The 20,585-nt window shown below is 39.1% G+C and overlaps 1 protein-coding gene across 1 annotated transcript in view; it reads right to left on the bottom strand.

Annotated features, from left to right (window-relative positions):
- LOC127569407 (teneurin-2-like) overlaps positions 1-20,585 on the bottom strand; it is a 603,649-nt gene that overhangs the window by 256,851 nt on the left and 326,213 nt on the right. The window contains 1 exon segment of the mRNA XM_052014021.1: positions 10,347-10,559. Within this exon segment, the coding sequence (XP_051869981.1) occupies positions 10,347-10,559 (213 nt within the window).

Genomic DNA, 20,585 nt, shown 5'->3' with positions numbered 1-20,585 from the left:
GAGGCAGAGAAAGAATGGCAGGGTGAAGGAACCATGGGTGACAAGAGAGGAAGAAGGCAGCATACATAAGGTGTAGGCAGCAAGGATCAGATAGGGTTCTTGAGGAATATAGGGCAGCAAGGAAGGAACTTAAGGGGCTGAGGAGAGCAAGAAAGGGGAAATGAAAAGGCCTTGGCGAGTAGGGTTAAGGAAAACCCCAAGGCATTTTTCACTTATGTGAAGAGCAGAAGGATGATGAGAGTAAACGTAGGACCGATTAGAGACAAAGGTGGGAAGATGTGCCTGGAAGCTGTGGAAGTGGGTGAGGTCCTCAATGAATACTTCTCTTCAGTATTCACCAAGGAGAGGGGCCTTGATTACACTGAGGACAGTGTTAGTAAGGTTAATGTTCTAGAGCATGTTGATATCAAGAGAGAGGATGTGTTGGATCTGTTAGAAAATATTAGGACAGATAAGTCCCCGAGGCCTGAAGGAATATTCCCCAGGCTGCTCCGTGAGGCAAGGGAGGATATTGCTGAATGGTTGGCTCGGATCTTTGAGTCCTCGTTGTCCACGGGAATGGTACCGGAGGATTGGAGGGTGGCAAGTTTTGTCCCCTTATTCAAAAAAGGTAGTAGGGATAGTCCAGGGAATTATAGACCAGCGAGCCTTACACCTGTGGTGGGCAAGCTGTTGGAAAAGATTCTTAGAGATAGGATCTATGGGCATTTAGAGAATCATGGTCTGATCAGGGACAGCCAGCATGGCTTTGTGAAGGGCAGGTCATGTCTCACAAGCTTGATAGGGTTCTTTGAGGAGGTGACCAGGCAGATTGATGAGGGCAGAGCAGTAGATGTGGTCTACATGGATTTTGGTAAGGCATTTGACAAGGTTCCACATGGTAGGCTCCTTCAGAAGGTCAGATGGCTTGGGATCCAGGAAAGCTTGGCTGTGGGGATTCAGAATTGGTTTGCCTGTAGAAAGCAGAGGGTTGTGGTGGAGGGAGTGCATTCAGATTGGAGGGCTGTGACTAGGGGTGTCCGACAAGGATCAGTTCTGGGACCTCTGCTTTTTGTGATTTTTATTAATGACTTGGATGAGGGGGTAGAAGGGTGGGTTGGCAAGTTTACAGATGACACAAAGGTTGGTGGTGTTGTGGATAGTATGGAAGATTGTCAAAGATTGCAGAGGGACATTGATAGGATCCAGAGCTGGGCTGAGAAGTGGCAGATGGAGTTCAATCCGGAGAAGTGTGAGGTAGTACACTTTGGAAGGACAAACTCCAAGGCGGAGTACAAAGTTAATGGCAGGGTTCTGGGTAGTGTGGAGGAGCAGAGGGATCTGGGGGTTCATATCCACAGATCCCTGAAAGCTGCCTCACAGGTGGATAGGGTAGTTAAGAAAGCTTATGGGATGTTAGCATTCATAAGTCGGAGGATCGAGTTTAAGAGCCGGGAGGTAATGATGCAGTTCTACAAAACTCTGGTTAGACCACACTTAGAGTACTGTGTCCAGTTCTGGTCGCCTCATTATAGGGAGGATGTGGAGGCGTTGGAAAGGGTGAAGAGGAGATTTACCAGGATGCTGCCTGGTTTAGAGAGTATGCTTTATGAGGAGAGACTAAGGGAGCTGGGGCTGTACTCTTTGGAGAGAAGGAGGATGAGAGGAGACTTGATAGAGGTGTACAAAATATTAAGAGGAATAGATAGAGTAGACAGCCAGTACCTCTTTCCCAGGGCACCAATGCTCAATACAAGAGGGCATGGCTTTAAACTAATGGGTGGGAAGTTCAAGGGAGATATCAGAGGAAGGTTTTTTACCCAGAGAGTGGTTGGGGCATGGAATGCACTGCCTGGGGCAGTGGTGGAGGCAAGTACATTGGTCAAATTCAAGAGGTTGCTGGATAAGCATATGGAGGAATTTAAAATAGAGGGATATGTGGGAGGAAGGGGTTAGATAGTCTTAGGCGTGGTTTAAAGGTCGGCACAACATTGTGGGCTGAAGGGCCTGTATTGTGCTGTACTGTTCTATGTTCTACGGTTCATATTTGCAAAGTGATTGAATAAGGTTGTGGGAGGTGTGAAGTTTAGTGAACCACTCAGGTCAGCCAAGTCTACAATCTCTCCCTTACATTAACTAATGTCAATAGTAGTAAGGGGGTGATGTGACCTCCAACTCTCTCGGTTAAAGTTGACCACAATTCTTTGTTCTCCAGAGACCCTCACTTGAAATGTAGGCACTGGATGAAGGCAAAAACAAAGGTTTAGCCGTGATGCTCCCTGTGGAAAGAAAAAGAAGCCTCCCCACTATTTTTGACAAATATTTTGTCAAGGCATCAAAGGGCAGCAGGCATTGGTAATTATGCTGGCATGTATTAAAAATCTTCAGGAGAGGAGATGAGAGAAGGGCACATTAAGAAGGGCAGGAAAGTAACCATCAAGTAGAACACTGCTGCTGAGATTTCCCTGGCCAATGAACTCAAAATAATCTTCAGTATAATTTTGAATTTTGTTACAGATGCAAGCACAGTTGACCACTAGCTACACATGTATATTCCAGCATACTATGTATTGTTGAGCAGTGGAATCTTGCCTGTCGTTTCATGAACAAAGAAAATGTGTAACTCATAAGTTTGAACATCTTACCTAGGTTATTTTTCTCTCTTCTTTGTGAAGTAAAACATTGATCAAACACCTTACTGTGCACTGACCTTCAGAGCACAGTGATAACACTGCTGACAAGTGTAACAATCTACTCATTCCAACTAGGCCTTTCAGGGTCTCTTTTGGAACCCAAGAATGAATGAATATTAAGTGTCCCTCACTACTGTGAAAGCATTCTGCTGGAAACACCATTGACATTTGCCCAGACATCAGAATTTTTGCAAAGCACATTTGAATTCAGTGTGGACTATTGACAATCTGGGAGTTTTCCAAATGCAGTCATTTGATTGAGGGATTTAGATAATATCCTAAATAAGATACAGAAACAAAGTGAAATTTGAGACAGAATAACTCCAATATATCTACATTAGTATTATACTTATAGTCGTGGAATAGTGCAGGATAGAAATAGGCTATTTGGTTCAACATGTCTGTATGTCTCTTTCCAAAGTGATCCAGTTCGCCTTAACACCTGAAATTTTTATCTGATTCAAGTATTTACCAAATTTCCTTTTGAAGAATACCACTGAATCTGAATCTTTCTCCTAGCAACTTAAGTGTTCCAACCCTAAACACTCACAGCAAACTGTTTTTCTTTCTCGTGTTGGGACTGGTTCTATGATCACCATAAATCTGTATCCTCTGGTTATTGACTATCTTCCATTGGAAGTAAATTGTCTTTAAATACTCTTAACCCTTTATGACTTTCAAACCTTCTCTTATCCATTTTGTAAGCACAAGAGGTACACAGCCCCAGTTAATCCCACATCCCTAGGGCTATTCTAGGAAATCTCTTCAGTACCCTCTCCAAAGCATTCAAGTTCTTTCTAAAGCATGGTGTCCAAAATTGGACTGAACCCTCCAGCTATATCCAACTGATATTTTCATTATGTTTAGCATAACTTCCTTGGGGCTTTGCACTTGGGGTTGAAATTTATTTCCCGTTGCATGCATAAAACATGCCTTTTAGTTTTGTGTACGTGTTGAACCTTGCATCTGAAATTTGGTTCCATTGACTTCAAAATAATCAAGAAGTGGAGTTCAACACCTTCACTCTATTGTGTGTTTAGCTTATACAGAGGAAAAACATATACCCTTAAATACAGGCATCTACCCTATTAACTTTAAAGATTTGCACACAAACACCTCAGGATTCTCAACTCTTGCATCCGTTTTCAAATTTGCCATTTGGCTGCTGTCTCCTTTCCTGTATCTTCCTTCCAAAATTATATCACTTTACATTTCTCAGCATTTCTATCATGACTTCGCCCATTTTACCACACAGTCTGTTTCCTTGAGATGTATTAACGTTGTGTTGATTATTTAATATATTTTTTCTTAGTTTTTGTCATCTGAAATGTTGAAATTAAGCCCTGCAGCCGAGTCTAAGTCATTAATGTACATCGAAACAGCAATTGTCTCAGCACTGATAACTTTGAGGTCCCAACTGTATACCTCCCTTCAGTTGATGAGATAGCCTTTCAACTCAATATTTTCTATCCCTCAGCCAATTTTATAACAATACTGATCCTGCCCCTGTGAGATGCAGGTCAATTTATTCCAGGCTCAGTAGACACAAGAGGGAAAAGTTGAGGAATATTGATCAGGGTATTAACAAAACAGCAACAATAATATGTGCTTATATGTAAGTTAACCTCACAAAAAGGCCCAGAGCATTTCACAGGAAGATTATCAAACAAAACAGAAAGTGTTCGGGTAAATGATCAAAAGCTTTCTCACCAAGGTAGTCATAGCACTGGCACGAATATAAGTCTCAAAGCTCATATCAAAGTCAAATATGATACGGAGGATATGAACAATCAGGTTCGGGTTCAGATGGTTGCCAATGAAAAGGCACAATTTCAACAGGCAGATTCCTGAGCTGAGGATTTGCAGGAAACTGATGTTCCTCTGCTGCACTCCACAAGGAGCCCAGTGGTGGACTATCATTGACAAAATCCAAGTGAATATCCTTGTAGAACTATTCTCAGGAAAATCTACCCCACAGCTACCTGACTGTGATAGGTGGGGAGGGAATGAACACAAGGGAAGAACCTGTTGACTGAATTGCCCTGGTATAGACCAAGTCCCATTTTAACACTGGATACACTGCCATTGTGTTATTTGCAACTCCTTTTGCTTTAAATGTATGTTGAGTTCAAACCCGATCTGGCAGCTAAAGCTCAGCATTGAGGAGGAGTTCTGCACCCTCAGCATTGGCAGAATTGTATTTTGACATAATTAGTAACTTTATTTCTCTGCATTCCTTCACTGGACCTTTCCCATCAATACAACTCCAGATCAGAAAAGCAAACCAGAAGCTGCCCCAAATGAGGTGTCATCGTAGTGAAACAAAATGGCAAAAACAGCTTGCTGTAGCAGGCCAAATAATTCCACAATGAAACAGATCAAAACTTTGCAGTTCTACTGTACAGAGGCAAATGGTAGTGTTGAACTAAACAGGTCGTGAGAGGAGGTGAGCATGTGAGTACAAAGAGCAAGGTTGAATCATTTGCAAACAACCTCAAACAGGAGAGCTTAGTAAATGATTTGCCTTCCCCTGTGTCTTGGCAATTAGTTACACACATGCTATATCAAGAAGTGACTGAGGTCATTGGACACAGATAGGCTATTGCCCATAATAGCATAATATTTATAATGGTAAATTCTTGAGTCCCAGTACTAACAAGTGGCTGTGCAACTTGGTAAATGTACAGCTAACACAATAGCATGTTCCCAGCAATATGGGGAAATGCTTTGATACGCCTGACACAAAAAGTCCAAATTGTCCAATTACCACCCTACCAGTCTACTCTCAGTTATCAATAAAGTGATGGAAGACACTGTTAGCAGTGATAACATTGGTGAGTAAATCTCCTCACCAACATTCAGCATGGATTTTGCAAGACCACTTAACGCCAGACCTTAGCATGGACTTACATTATGTCTACATGGACTTTATCAAGACCGTTGACAAGATCCCGCATCATAGGCTTGTCTGGAAGGTTAGATCACGTAGGATCCAGGGTGAGCTAATAAATTGGATACAAAATTGGCTTAGTGGTAGTGGAGGATTGTTCTTTCAGATTAGAGGCCTGTGACCATTGGTGTGTTGCAGGGCACATTTGTCCCCTGTTGTTTGTCATAAATATAAATGATTTGGATGAGAATGTAGGTAGCATGATTAGTAAGTTTGCAGTTGACACCAAAATTGGTGGCATGGTGAACAGTGAAGAAAATTGTCAAAGTTCTCTGGCACTGCAAGGCAACTACTCCATCAGTTGCACCACTGTGACACCCAATATCGTGAGAGCATCCAGGGATTAAGTAAAATTGAAATTCATGGGAATCAAGGAGAAAACTCTCCACTGGATAGTGTCATACTGGGCACAAAGTAAAATGGTTGTGGATGTAGGGAATCAATCATTTCACCCATAGGACATCACTGCAGGAATCCCTCAGGACAATGACCACCTTCAGCTGCTCATGAATGACCTTCCTTCAGATATGAGCTTAGAAGTGGGGATGCATGCTAACAATTCCACAGAGATTAGTTTTAACAACTGTTCCTTCTCATTATCAGTAAATTTGTCCACATATAGCTTGACCAAGACAACATTCAGACTTGAGCTGAAAAGTGGAAAGTAACATCCACAGCAGAAAAATTCTAGGCAACAGCCATCCAGTATAAAAACGTCCAACCTTTGGCTGTCATTCAACAGCATTTTTATCATTAAATCCCCACCAATAAACAACTTGTGGGTTACAACTATGTAGAAATTTAACTGGATCACCCACATAATCACTGGAAGAACATCTGCAAGAATAGGTCAGTGACTAGGTATTCTGTGGAGAGTGAATTATCTCCTGGCTCTTCAAAGCACTTTCATCATCTACAAATGTGAAATATGGTATCTGGAATGAACTGCAAGTGGAGGTGGTGGAGGCAGGAATGGTAACAATATTTAAGAGGCATCTGCATATCATCTCTGCCAAAACAATTGGCACAGCATTTACCACCTCGAACATTTACTCTCTTCACTGCCCACACACCAGCACATCCTATTGACAAAATGCACTACTGTTAGCATACCAGGCTTCTTCTAACATCTCCAAAACCACAACTTCCACAAACATCAGCTGTTAAGCCCCCTCCAAACACACCCTCTCCTAACTTGAATATATATCATCATTCTTCCATAATTACTGAGTGAAAATCTGGAAATCTTTACTGTGCAACACTGTGAGAGTACCTTCACACAAAGAACTGAAGCAGTTCAAGAAGGGAGTTAACCACCAACTCTTCAAGGGCAACTAGCAGATGGGCATTAAATTCTGGCCTTGCTGGTGATATCCACGTTTCATCAGAGAGGAAAACAGAAATGAGTGATACACAGCTCATTATTTATCTTGTCCATGAGTGCAAGACGGTTACACTGCTGGATCTGTGGTGAATCATTCATTGAATGCAAATGGTCAAGGTTAGTTAGCTGTGGGATTGAATTATTCTGCAATATTGCTTGAAGGTATTGTGTTGAACGGAATCGTATAGGTTTGCCTTTCAACTAGTTTGCTTGTAGTGGATTTTTCTTTTCAGTCAATGAAAAAAAAACATATTGCATGTGAATTGTACAGAAATGAGTTCAATGGGTCAAATGGCTTTTTCTCATTCAGTATCTTCTTCCTGGACTGTGGAGCTGTGGTGGGGTAGTGGTGCTGGGAAGAGGGATGGCAGTTGTGGAGGAGGGGGGTGTTGAGGAAGAACACTATTTTTCCAAGATACATTTTCTGATTAAAAGCAGTTGAGCTAACAATACTAATACTGTGCACATTCTAGCTATTGCAAACAGTTAGATTTCTTCGAAAAGAACTCCATGATTGAAAATATTGTAAAGTATTTCTTCAGAACAAAGCAGAATCAAACCAGATTGGAATTCTGCTATTTGACCAGTTGTAAAAGAAATAGATTACTTTGCATTCCATTTTACAACACAATGGAAAAGCAATAAAACACAGTATCTTCTCTAATAGCACTGAGCACATCCATGAATGCAAAAGCCACAAAGAATAAATGATAAGATTGAATGCAGAATCAAAGCTTAAAGAAATTGCTGTGGTTCAAATGATGGGCTGAAATATGCTTGCTTTTTGCCGATGGTTTGAAAGAGAACTGCTGGTGAGGTCCTCTTCATGGATCACAATGTTCCTAACTTCTGCACCTGCACATTTCAATGTGAAAGTATGGAATGCACTGAAGGATAGACACCAGTGTATCTGACCTCTTGCTCCACCCTTGCAGTCAGTGCCAAATCCAGTGGTGAACTGGGAGGTTACTTCACTGCAATCAATGAGTCCAGAGATGGAGCTGAGCCCCGTTGAGCTTGGCAGCAGATAAGCTTTGCAGCTGGTCCCTTAGCTTTTGCCGGTTATGGAAAAAGCAAGTGAAGGTAAACAGTTTACTTTCTCTTTAATCTGTACTAAAGTTTCAAATGAATGTATACATTAAATGTAATTTTAAATAAAGTTATTAATCTTTAAAAATATTTTAATTTACTTCAACTGATTTTAAATGTCTCTGATTATAGGAAACATTTAAAAAGATCTTTGACAGCAAAAACTATGATAAGTCTATCAGAGGTCTGAGGACAATGTCTCATGTACATCGGCTACACCTGGCCACTGCTCATGGACTGCTCATTGTACCAGATGGTCCTTGGAGCTGCATAATGTTCGTGTGGCCACAGGGATTGCTTAGGACCTGAACATGAAGTGTGGATCAGGCTGAGCACGATCAGACTCAATAAACAATACATTTTTATCATTCTATGAGCTATTTGCAAATTACATAAACAAAACATATTTCGTCTGCACTATGCCAACCATGTATAATGCTGCAGAGGCTCGGTATCTGAATTAAAATAGAAAATGTCAGAAGTGCACAGCAGGCCCCTAAAGTCAATGTGGAGAAAGAAATGTTAATTCTGTTTCTCTCTCAACAAGTGTGATGTGACCCGCTGAGTATTTCCAGGTTTTTCTTCTTTATGCATAAGTGCATAACTGATTTTAAGGCAGAAAAGTTACAATTAAAAATAAATGAGTCCACAACATCTTCATTTCAGATGGGTGGTGAAAAGACATTGCCAGCAAGTTTGAATTTCAAGCCAGTCTCTGGGTACGTAAGATGGTCACGACATCAATTACAGCATCATATTTAGAGGATTTGTTGACAAATGCAAAAATTATTTAAATTCACTTTCATGCAGCACTTTAATAAAAATACAGTATCGGCAATACTGTTTAAATGCAGGACACTCCAGGGATATTATTGCTTAATTTTCCTTCCTTTGAGTTTTTTTTTGATTTCACTAATATACCTTCCTGGCTGTTTTAATGGACTACAAGACAACATAATTGAGAGTGTGAATAAAAATATGAAAATATGAGTGTGAAGGAAGAACTAAAGAGAAACGAAGAGTCCCTTTGATTTCTATGCGATGAGTTAAGGTTGAAAATGTATGCCTGAAAGACTGGTGAATGAAGATTCAAAAATAACTTTCTGAAGAGAATTGGATATGTACTTAAATAACAAATAAATTTACAACTATGGGGAAGCAGTAGGGCATTAGGGTCAGTCAGAAAGCTTTTACAAAGATTTAGCGTAACAGACTGAACGGCTGAGCTGTATTCTTCTGAGCTGTATTGATTCTATGGGTCAATGAATGGAAGATGGAACAGATATATAACTTCAAACATTAGTTTGGAAAACAGGCACAACAAACTTTATTTCATAAGTTTAAAATAACAAATCACAAAAGAAAAGTTGGGATCATTTTTTCTATGCTCAGCAATATTAATCACTGGAAATTACCCTTGGGAACTCATCCAATTCCTTTCCATTAGGGAAAAAAGGAGCACTAGAATTCGAAGCTCAGGGGGAATGAAGAAATAAAAGAAAAATGAAAGGAGGACACGGGCTAGGATCATCCCAATTTCGGACTCAAGGAAATATCAGTTCTGTTCAATCAAAGATTGAAAATAATCACTTTTAAGGCAAGCTGTTCTATTATCCAAATATGAGTGGGAATCTTTCATTAATCAATTAAGTTTCAAGGTTATATTTTCTACTTACTTGGACTTGGAATAGTTAAAATCATTTGCCAAAGCTGTTACTGCTGCCATGATTGATGTCCCTTCTACAAATAATAAATGAATTATCACAATGAAGTAATGGATCCTCAGAAGAACCATAATTATATTTCCTACCAATCTGCACTCTGAATTATCGCAAAGAAGAAAATGGACTCTGTGGATAAAATAGCATCAATGATAAAAGAGAATCTTGGAAAATGCTATTAATGGACAAGAAAATTCAGCACTGCTAAATATAGAAAGAGACAGCGAAAGAAAATAATGTTTTCCTAATCAGAATAATGATTTCTAATATAATGCCCTGCTACAATTCTTGACCGTTGAATCCTCCAATAAGCTATATTATTGATTTAATTAACAACAGGAAATTTTGATAACCCTTTGGCTTTGACGTGCTTATTAACAATGAACAAGGCCTGAGAACATACAAGAAAGGAAATGATGACAACACCACTAAAAGAAGCACTTGCAGGCATGCTGAGAGGTGAGACATCCGCCAACAGATCAAGCTTGCAGTGAATGTCAGGTTAGGCAGATATAAGAATAAGTTCTTACCATTACTGGAAGGTGGCAGTGCACCAGAACCTGCTCGCAATAGGTATGAATTTATGGCGAACTCCTCATTGGGGTTGGATTCAAGAGCTGGATGAGAGACGCTGCTGTCAAGCAATGGCATTTGGTAGTCTTTCACACTAGATGATGAAAGATGGGTGCTGGTCTGCTGGGCAAATGGATGGCTGGGCGATGATGAATGTGGGATGGGACGACCTGGGGAAAAGAGGGTCAGTTGTTGAATGGTGTTTAATCACACAATGCACATTTTCTCACTTAAAGTGCATTAAAAAAACATAACTGTGCATTGGCCAGGGAGATTAGCCCAGTGCCACCTATCTTTTTCTCAATTTTTCTGCTTCTGTGCAAAGCAGATTGAGAATTGAGGCTGGCAACGTTTAACTATCTGTACCATTCAGAAGTCTAAGTTGGCAACTGGAGTATGCTTCATGCAAGAAATTGATGGGAACACCCTTGCTCTTTAGAACTAAACACAGTTTATTGTTTTAAATCATTAATGTTCTTAATTGCAAATTTTCTTCTCAATGTTCCACTCTCAAGGTCATTAGTTCCTTACTTAGTATGGCTTCACAGGACACCAGCTGCTTTTGGATGCTTTTCCTGAGTGGCCATTATTCATAAATCAGTTTAAGAGGTGAACATTTGTAAATTATTTGACTTTGGGGTTACTATAACTGAATCCAATCTGACGTTCACACAATAGGTCGGATTAAAAGGGAGACAGTGATCAAAAATGGGAACTGTACAAACTTCTTCCCAAATAAATGGATGCCAATGCCAATTTCAAAGGTCCAACTCATTTTTACTGAAGTACTATAACAAATGAACAATCAGCAGCTTCGTCTTTTCAAAATGATGACCCTGACAGTGTAAGGGAGTAAGATCAGTAAAGTCATTACAATAAACTTGTTTTGAATCTAAAAAGAAAACACTGCAATGAATTCTGGGGAAGAAATAATAACATTAGAATTATTTTGATACAATGTATGTATTTTAATCAATTGCTTTTCTGCAAACAACCTATATGCAGATATTAATTTTGTACATTTCAGCTTCCTGAGCCTGTTTGCAAATATAAATGTTCTTGTAACGAAATTTCTTTAAATATTCTACCAATATCAAAGAATTTCTACTCTGGTTACAAAGAACACAAGGGCAGTTATGATTTGATTGTTGGCCACATTTTTCTTAACGCCCATCTCAGCTGAGATTCCTCATGGGCATGTGTTCTGATATACCTTTCCAGCCTCTGCATGGCTCTCTGCTAAATCGCAGAAGTCGTGTAGTCACTATGTCTTAGAAAGAGGCCATTTGGCCCATTGATTTCATTGCAGCTTTCTGTGGAATATCCAGTTGCTCCAACTACTTTGCTCTATCACCAAAGACCTGCAGAATTATTTCCTTTAAATGCCTATCTAATTTCCTTTTGAAATCAGTGATCTTCTCTGCTTCCAGCACTCTCATAGGCAGAGAAATCCAAGCCATCACCAATTTCTGCATAACAGGATTCTTTCTCACATCCCTTTTCCTTTTTTGGGGACAAGAGATTTAGATTTAAGGATTAGATCCTAATTTAATGAAAATTGTATTTAAAAATTATATTCCAATTACATGTGCCAATGTCTCCAGGTAATAAACTGTAAAACACTTAGCTTTGTGGTGACATACTTTTGTTGATTTATTTATCCACTAGATTTTGATTCATTCTGAAATATCTCTGCAAATCTTTTGTGGATTCTATAACTGTGAGCATTATAGTTTCAGTTGACCAAGTTCAAACTCACCATTAAAAAAAATTGAGTTGTGATAATAGATCTGACCTGAAGGGTTAATCTTATTTTCTCTTTACCCTGATCTACTGATCTTCCAGATTTCCCAAGTTTAAATAAAAAAAATGTGCACTGATTTTGAGCAAAGTACTTAAAGGGATCGTCTTAGAAAAGTTTTGATGGCTTTGCTCCCATGTTCATTAGATGAAATTATTAAATTTACCACTTTAAGTTGTTAAAGTGACAAATGCCATATATCTCAATACATAATGGAACAACCAAACTGCTATTTCCATAATCAAAATGGTGCAACCATTTTCAGGAGTTGTCAGCACCATGTAATGGCAAGCAGCCAATTTCTCAACAAACTTTAATAACTAACTGATTAGCTACACTTTTGAAAATGGCCTCTGTTTTTCTGATCTTTGATAGTTCATCAGATCATGAATGATCCAGAAAACATTGTTTACACAGCTTAAGTAGAATCAAGAGTCAATTGGTAATATCAATGACAATAATACCCAAGGGACTAACCACTCATCATTAAATAGAAAACAATCTTTCTGCAGCTGTTCTTCTTCTTTCTCTTTTTTTCTCTACTTTCACCTGCCCAGGATGAGTGATTTTCTGTTATCTGTTTACACTATGTGTAAGGTTGCCTTGTGAACTAGCATTATGTTCCTCAGTCATTTTGGCACGCATTTCCTGATTTAATTTTCAGCCCATTTAGGATTACCTGCTGAAAGTACGTTTACTCGGTAGAGTAATTAGATTCATGAATGTCTTTTTTTGAGAAACCTACTACTCCCATCACCCTTGGTAGTGACTCTTCTTGTCCCGTTTTTTTCCCCTCTGATATTGGAGCAGGGTTGAATTTCTTGTGATATTCCAGCTTTGAATGACTTACGAGACACAAATAATAACAATGGGAAGATTATGTTGAATATCAATCCATGTGCTGTTTACAGTGGGATAATCAGCTTAACAGCCTTCCTAAGAAAGAAACCACATAGGGATATCACTGAGCTGCCAACTCGTTCAAATTCCTGGAGACTTCGACATCAACTTCCCCAACAGTAAAATGCTCTTATTCCTATCTTCAATATTTAAAAAAAAAACACAAAATGTGAACAATATCTTTTAGTGCCCAATTCCGATTTTTTAGGGTTAATTGCAGAAACTAATTAACCAGAGGGACATATGAATGCAGATTATATAGTGATGTCACAGGTAGACAGTATGGCACTGCCTTCATCAGTCAGGACACTGAGTATAGGATATTATGTTGCAGTTGTGCAAGGTGTTGGTGAAGCCACAGTATCGTGTCCAGTTTTGGTTATCCTGTTATAGGAAAGACATCATTAAGAGTGCCAAGGAGATATACAAGAATGTTGTTAGGACTCAAGGGCCTGAGTTAAAGGGAGAGGTTGGGCAGACTAGAACCTTATTTCTTGGAGTGTAGGATGACCTTATAGATGTATATAAAATCATTAGGGGCATAGGTAGGGTGAATTCACAGTTTTTTTTTCCCCAGGGAAAGGGAATCAGAGAAGGCACAAGTTTAATGTGAGAGGGGAAAGATTTAAAAGGGACCTGAAGGCAACTTCTTCATTCAGAGGGTAGTGTGTATATGCAATGAGCTGCCAGAGCAAGTGATTGAGGCAGGTACACAAACAATATTTAAAAGACACTTGGACAAGTACATGGATAGGAAAGATTTAGAGCAATATGGGCCAAACACGGGAAATGGGCATCTTGGTTGGCATGGACTAGTCGGGCCGTAAGGCCTGTTTCTGTGTTGTATTACTCTAAGACTCCATGACTCTAAATGTCCAGGAGATCTTTAGCGCCTAGAGAGTGAAAGCCAATCCTAAGAGTTGGCAACCATAAATGACCATGGCATGGAACTTATTGTTTGATCGGTACAGTAAGGACGACATCATTGTGTTCTAGAAATGGACAAATGTTTTATTAGGCCCGAGTTCCAAATACTACTGAAGGTGTATAAATGAGAATGGAAAAGCTTGCAAGACTGGCTGTGACTTAAAATATGCTTTACCAAACTATGAACATTCCAAAGCTGCCAAAAGGAGCTTTGTATTCAAAGAGTCAAGCAGAGGGTTAGCTATAAATAGTTCAGAGGAATAGAACATTTTGTTTTATCAATTTGAGTCAGGAATTTAAATTGTAACTCACATTAAAATCTATTTTTAAAAGCATTGCCTTATTTTGTGGGTCCTCAGCAGGGTGAAGTGGTGGTGATTCATAATGGTGTTCAAATGCACTCGGCAGTAAGCTCTTGGACAGTCAAGCTTGCCTCTCAGATTTGATTGGCTTGCTTCCTTCAGTCAGAGAATGATGTATGGGACAAATTAAGCCGCAAAGGAAAGGTGGAGAAAACATGAAAAATGAATGGAAAATTAGAGTCTAAAATCTTGCAAGAATATGCTAGCACAACACTTCAGATGTGCTTTGTTGAATAACTATAACATAAGGTGTGAAGCTGTTTTCACTCTCCACAGGTTGCAAGTCTTAACAATCTATTATTTTGCAAACCCCTGAAATTATAGGAGTCAAAGGGCAAACCGCCTTCACGGGATTCAGCCACATTTCCAAGCGTGTACTTCCAGGCAGTCTTAATAAACGCAGCTGACGTCAGGTCATGTTAACTGCTTGGTTCTGACAGCTTATGTATTTGCTAAATCTGTCTCTCAACAATTAGGCTGAGCCACATGATGCATTTTGCATCTCTGCCTGTTTACATAAGCTAATTTTTCACAAATGCAATCTGGTTCCAATCATGAGACAGACTCTCATCTATTCCTTTTCAAAGAACAATGAAACAAAACAAGCAAGTACAACAAATATTTTAATTAATCACTCATCCCTGATGGATGCAAGATGATGCTTTTTTTTTGCAATTATTGTTGTTGAATGGCAAGGAGGGTCTTTTCAAACAAACAGTCATTTTCAAATTGTGAACTTTCATTATTGCAATTGAAAAAAAATCCAGCCTTGCAGGGAAAAATAATAACTGGGCTATTCATATCCTAGGCATAAAAATGTTCTGACAGCATAGGAGGTAATGGAAGAGAAAAAAGAAGATATTGCAAAGAGAGCAATCCCCACAACCTACATTATAGACATGGGATGAAAGAACAAGATGTTGGTCTATTTTTCTATCTGAAGTGAGTTTTCAGCCTGCAAACCTTTACCCTTTTTCCATAACCATGACTTTGCCCCTTTGCTCTCTCCAATTAACTTCACCCAGTGTAAGTGCCTGACAGTCTCATTATTCCACAGGCAGAAATAATCATCAAAGAAAATTGAAAGGAACTTTGACATCTTCATGGAGTCCACATATTGTATTGTATCTAATGAGTCGACATCCTTGTTTAATGTGAACTTCAAGCATTGCTGGCTTTAAAATCAGAACCATAGAGTTAGTTTTTTTAAAAAAAAGATAATCAACAAGATATCACATGAGAATCCTATTGATCAGATGTTTCGGTATTTTTGGAAAGGAAATATTACATTATAGTTACACATTTCTCGAGAGATTTTGAAGGCAAATGATAGAAAAGAACTATTAACACAATTCTAAATCTGATGCATGGGGTCAGTGTGTGGTAGGATGTGAGAGCTGGGTATGTATTGGAGAAAGTAGGATTTCTACATAACACTTGAAAATTAAATATCATCTTGTGTCAATTGTGAAAATACATGAACAAAATCTGACTTTACTGTGGAAACAGTATCCGGTGTCTTGTTCAACTTGTTATTTTGCATTACTTAAAAAATGCAAAAATTGCAATTGACAAGGCATTCTGCTTCTACCAAGACTAAGGTCATTTCTGAAGAGCTGCATTGGATATTTGAGGATGTCATCGAATCAGCCAAATGAAGCGCACATTCAATAGGTGAGAAATGATTGTGGTGGTAACAATAGTAGATGGGGACGGTATGGCTGGATTACTAACATTTTTATCTTGCCAAATCTGCATTTCTTCAAAGAAATTTTGCGCCCTAAGAATAAAATAGCTTACACCCAACAAATGCTTCAAAGTACCCCATGACGGCAACACACTTATGCCTCCAAATGTGTGCTCTTTGTTTTTGTGCGCTGCCTAGCAACGGGTGGAAAAATAGTCCTTTTGATTTTCTCGTAATTTAGCAAAACAGGCATCTGTGTTTAAGTATGCATGTGTGCATACACACGCATGCACACACACACACACCACTCACTTTAAGTTGAGTGATATTTCATTTTATAAGGTCAGGAGTATGGAGTGAATCATGCTGGTCAGACCTACTTTTCAGATGCTCCATCTGCAGCACCTTTTTCAGACAGGGCCAAATGAGCGGCCCTCAGCAACTGAGGAGCATCCTGTGAGGCAGACATGGCTCTGAGGGGCAAGCACCAAAGCACTGTCGGAGACTTCTGGAATTGTTTTCAAATGTGTTGTCAGTGATATTTAAAAGCCATTAAATATACAAAAATCATATTAAAATATTTTTAAAAATTTAAAAACAGTAAGACATTCTGCAGAACTAAAAGTAATTAAAAACACTAAAATAAAATAAATTGAAGTAAGTATTGAAAGGCATTCCTGAACTTATCAAGGCTGGCATACAGATAGTAGTACCCATTGAAATGAAGGGTGCCTCTGTCTGTATGCCAGCCAGTCCTGGCAGAAAGCTGAGGGACTGGATGTGAAATGCATCTGGCTCCGCTCTCTTGCTCACTTAGCTTATTGGTGAGTCTAGCAGTGAAGTGAGAGGTCAAATGTGCCAGCTTGCAACTTCCAGATCATTTCGGACTTTGGCATTGGACCAAGCACATGTGGAAGTCTGAGTTGAGCTGAGCTGCGAATGGCTTACCGCCAGCTCTTCCCTGCAGAAATGTCAGCTGTCAGTCAGCTCGTCAAACCCTGTCACCCATATTATTTTAAGACCACGTAGTGTAACTGTGAACAAAGACTTAGGTAATTCAATGTTCAATTGTTGTTTGATCAGTGGGGATTTGCAAATTGCCTATTTCAGAATCCTTTTCAGAAATATACAGCAGTTCAGTTATTTCTGCATTCGTAACAAAGTGCACTGGTTCAGGTGAAAGGCCTTGGCACATTTTTTTGCACATTCCAGGTTATCTCCTATAATGGTGCATCTGGAAAATGAGCAAACATTGTTTTATAAGTAAACAAATCTTCCAATCCAACTTGTCAAAAAATAAACACTATGTGGTTTGGAAAAAGAGTGCAGGCTTTCAATGTTTTTGAGGAGGAGGCGAAAGAAGAAATGATTTGGAAGGCAGGAATTGCTAAATGAAAGGTGAATAATTATGAAAGAAGAATTTAGCTGTGAGGTGGTGTGGAGGGTGAAGTAGAGCAGTAGGATGCTCTAATAATTGCCTTGCCCCTTTGTTTATCTCTTGGTTTATATGTTCTGTATTTTAATTTTTATTTGTTGCTGTTTTACCTTGACCTAATCAAAGAAGTTAATGTATAAAGAAAAAAACGATGGGGTGTTTTCATTTTGAATAGTTATGCAAAGTAGGCAATAGTGAATCATCTTATTACATATAGCACTGCCCTAGTTTGTTTTTTTTTCTTAAAGACTTTGGGTATCATTTTCTTTTCTTAACCATTGCAGCTTTGCCCAAAGTGATGCGGATTGAAGACTGAAGTTTTCTCCTAGTTAATGCAAAGTGTTCATGTGGAAACATACAGATTTTGTTTGCTCGAAAGGAATTGTGCATTTTATGAAAGAACATCTTTGTGCGGATTGCAAGAGTGTGTACACTTACATCTATCAAAAATAGACCTAACTCTGCAACAGTTACCCTTCTGTCTATGGTCAGACATAATTAGCATATAAGTCATTAATAGAATTGGTCCTGGAAGAATGGTTTTATAAAATACGGTCTAACATTTTATAGCTTTAATTAAATTGTATCTTAATATGCTCATGACTCAAGTGGTAAACTCAAACACTGACACAGGTTTTACATCCTGCAGAAAGTGTTTAAAATATTCATTTTATAAAATAAAATAGCAATTTCATTGGGACCCAATTATAGTTGGTGACATTGATTGTGCAGATCTAACTGTCAGCTTCATTCCCCAATATTTATTTTTAATTTGTTAGAATTACTCAATAATGTACTGCATCAAGGCTCTGAGATTCACTTCCATGCCTTCTACAGATGCTGAAGAGTTGAATTTATTTTCAGCATTTCAGAGAGCAGGAGACTGGTTACAGTTCAATTATTAATAAATGCACAAGCAATAATTTAGTCAGGGTTGTTGTATTTTCATAGATAACATCAGTTTCAGAAAACCAATATCTGAGGGAGTGGAAGAGAAAGGAAGAGAGATATTCAGCTCTGCCAGACAAAGGCTGCAGTGATGTTTGAAAGTGGAAAATATCAGGACAACTCTCTTGAAAATGTTAAATGCATCTAAGCATAACTCTATGAAAATCAGGGGGAAGTCAATGCCAGAGGTTGTCTTACACAAACCACAACAGCTGCCAGAGGGTGTATTTGGTCAAATACAAATGGTGAATTTTGGGTCCAGATTGAAAATCTACCATGTAGCACTTAATTTTTTATTAATCTCTGTAGAATTCCTGTGACATTTTGGTTTAGGTAGAAACACAGGCAGGTGTTTTCAGAAAATTGACGTTGGTGGTTAGTTGGAATAAGCAAAGACTTTGTGAAACTATCATAGAGTTTCAACATACAAGTCAGATTCCTTGTGACAAGATGCCAACTGTGACATCGTGCAACAATGCAAAGCAAGTTGCGTGGTTTGACATGAGACAGGAAGAAAGCTTTCTCAAAATAAGAGGAGACAACATATTTGCCTCTTGATTTCAAATGCAAGAACATAAGAAGTAGGAGCAAGTACAGGCCATTCATCGCCTCAAGCTTACTTTGATCTGATCTTCTTGCTCTGTATGAACTTCCTGTCTGATCCACATATCCATTCATTCTTACAATAAAGAGAAACCGGTCGATCTCTTTTTGAATGCAGGCAATGACTGAGCATCCATAGTTCTCCAGGGTAGAGAATTCCAAAGATTCACCACCACTGAGTGAACAATTTTCTCCTTGTTTCAGTTCTAAATGGCCCGCCCATTATTTTGAGACTGTCACCCCTCATTCTAGACTCCACAGCCAGGGGAAACATCCTCCCCATATCTACCCTGTCAAACTCTCTCATTCACCTAATGCTTGAGAACAAAGAAAGAGTTAACATTTCATGTCAAGAACCTCATGGAGGATCTCAAACTGAAGCATTAACTTTTTTCTTTCCTTAGATGCTGCCAGACCTGCTGAGTGTTTCCAAGATTTTCTGTTTTTATTTCAGATTTCCAACATCTGCACTTTTTAATTTTCACCGAGAAGTTTTAATTTATCACCTAATTTCCATCATCGCTGGAACCAGTCTGGTGGATTTTCACTGCATTCCCTCCGCAAAAGCGTATCCTTTTTTAGTTAAATATCTGAGACTTTGACGAAAGACAGTATGAGCAATCACAGCAATGACAAGGATTAATCAGAAGCAACAGCATAAATTGAGAAGAAGTCAGATTATGTCTCACCAAGGTAATAAATTTCTGAGCAAATTATAAATTTGACTGATAGGGGTAAGTTAGTGGGTAATATCTAACTGGAATTTGGAAACACAGCTGACAGTGGCCCACATAACAGACTGATTTATAAAGTATATACCAGGGCATGGATGTCAGATTATGAAACAACTGTTTCATTAATATCCTTCAGCCTTCTTTCCAGGATAAATGACTATAGACCATGCTTGAACGACTCTTAACCTCCTGCTTAAGATCATCCATACAGTCATAGGAATATACATCACAGAAACTGGTACTTTGGTCCATCAAGCCCACACTGACCATCAACCACCCCTTTACACCAATCCTACCTTCATTCCATTTTTTAATCTCTCCACATTCTCTTCAACCTCCCCCCCCATCCCCCACCAAATTCTACCAGTCACCTGCACACTAGGGTCAATTTACAGAGGCCAATTAACCTACCAACCAGCACGTCTTTGGGATGTGGGAGGGAACCGGAGCATCTGGAGGAAACCCAGGCAGTCACAGGGAGAACTTGAAAACTCCACAAAGGCAGCACCTGAGGTCAGGATTGAATGAGGGTTTCTGGTGCCGTGAGGAGGCGGCTCTGTTAGTTGTCCTACTGTGCCACCAAATTCAATTGCATCAACGTTCTCCAAGGTAGCTTGGAAGGGACAACTGATGTAACCAGCAACACCCACAGAAATATGAACAATAATAAGGCTAGATGGATGTAAAATTTACATACATTTGCAGCCTTCAAGGAAGATGAGGAGTCCTAAATACCTTGGTTCACAAAGGGACCACAATCTGGAAATATTGACATTTGCAATAAACAGCTTCTCCAGCT

Source organism: Pristis pectinata, chromosome 4, assembly GCF_009764475.1.
Source record: "Pristis pectinata isolate sPriPec2 chromosome 4, sPriPec2.1.pri, whole genome shotgun sequence".
Taxonomy (NCBI): Eukaryota; Metazoa; Chordata; class Chondrichthyes; order Rhinopristiformes; family Pristidae; genus Pristis; species Pristis pectinata.
The sequence above is the reverse complement of the archived record's forward strand: the minus strand, read 5'-3'. Positions and strand labels throughout refer to the sequence as shown.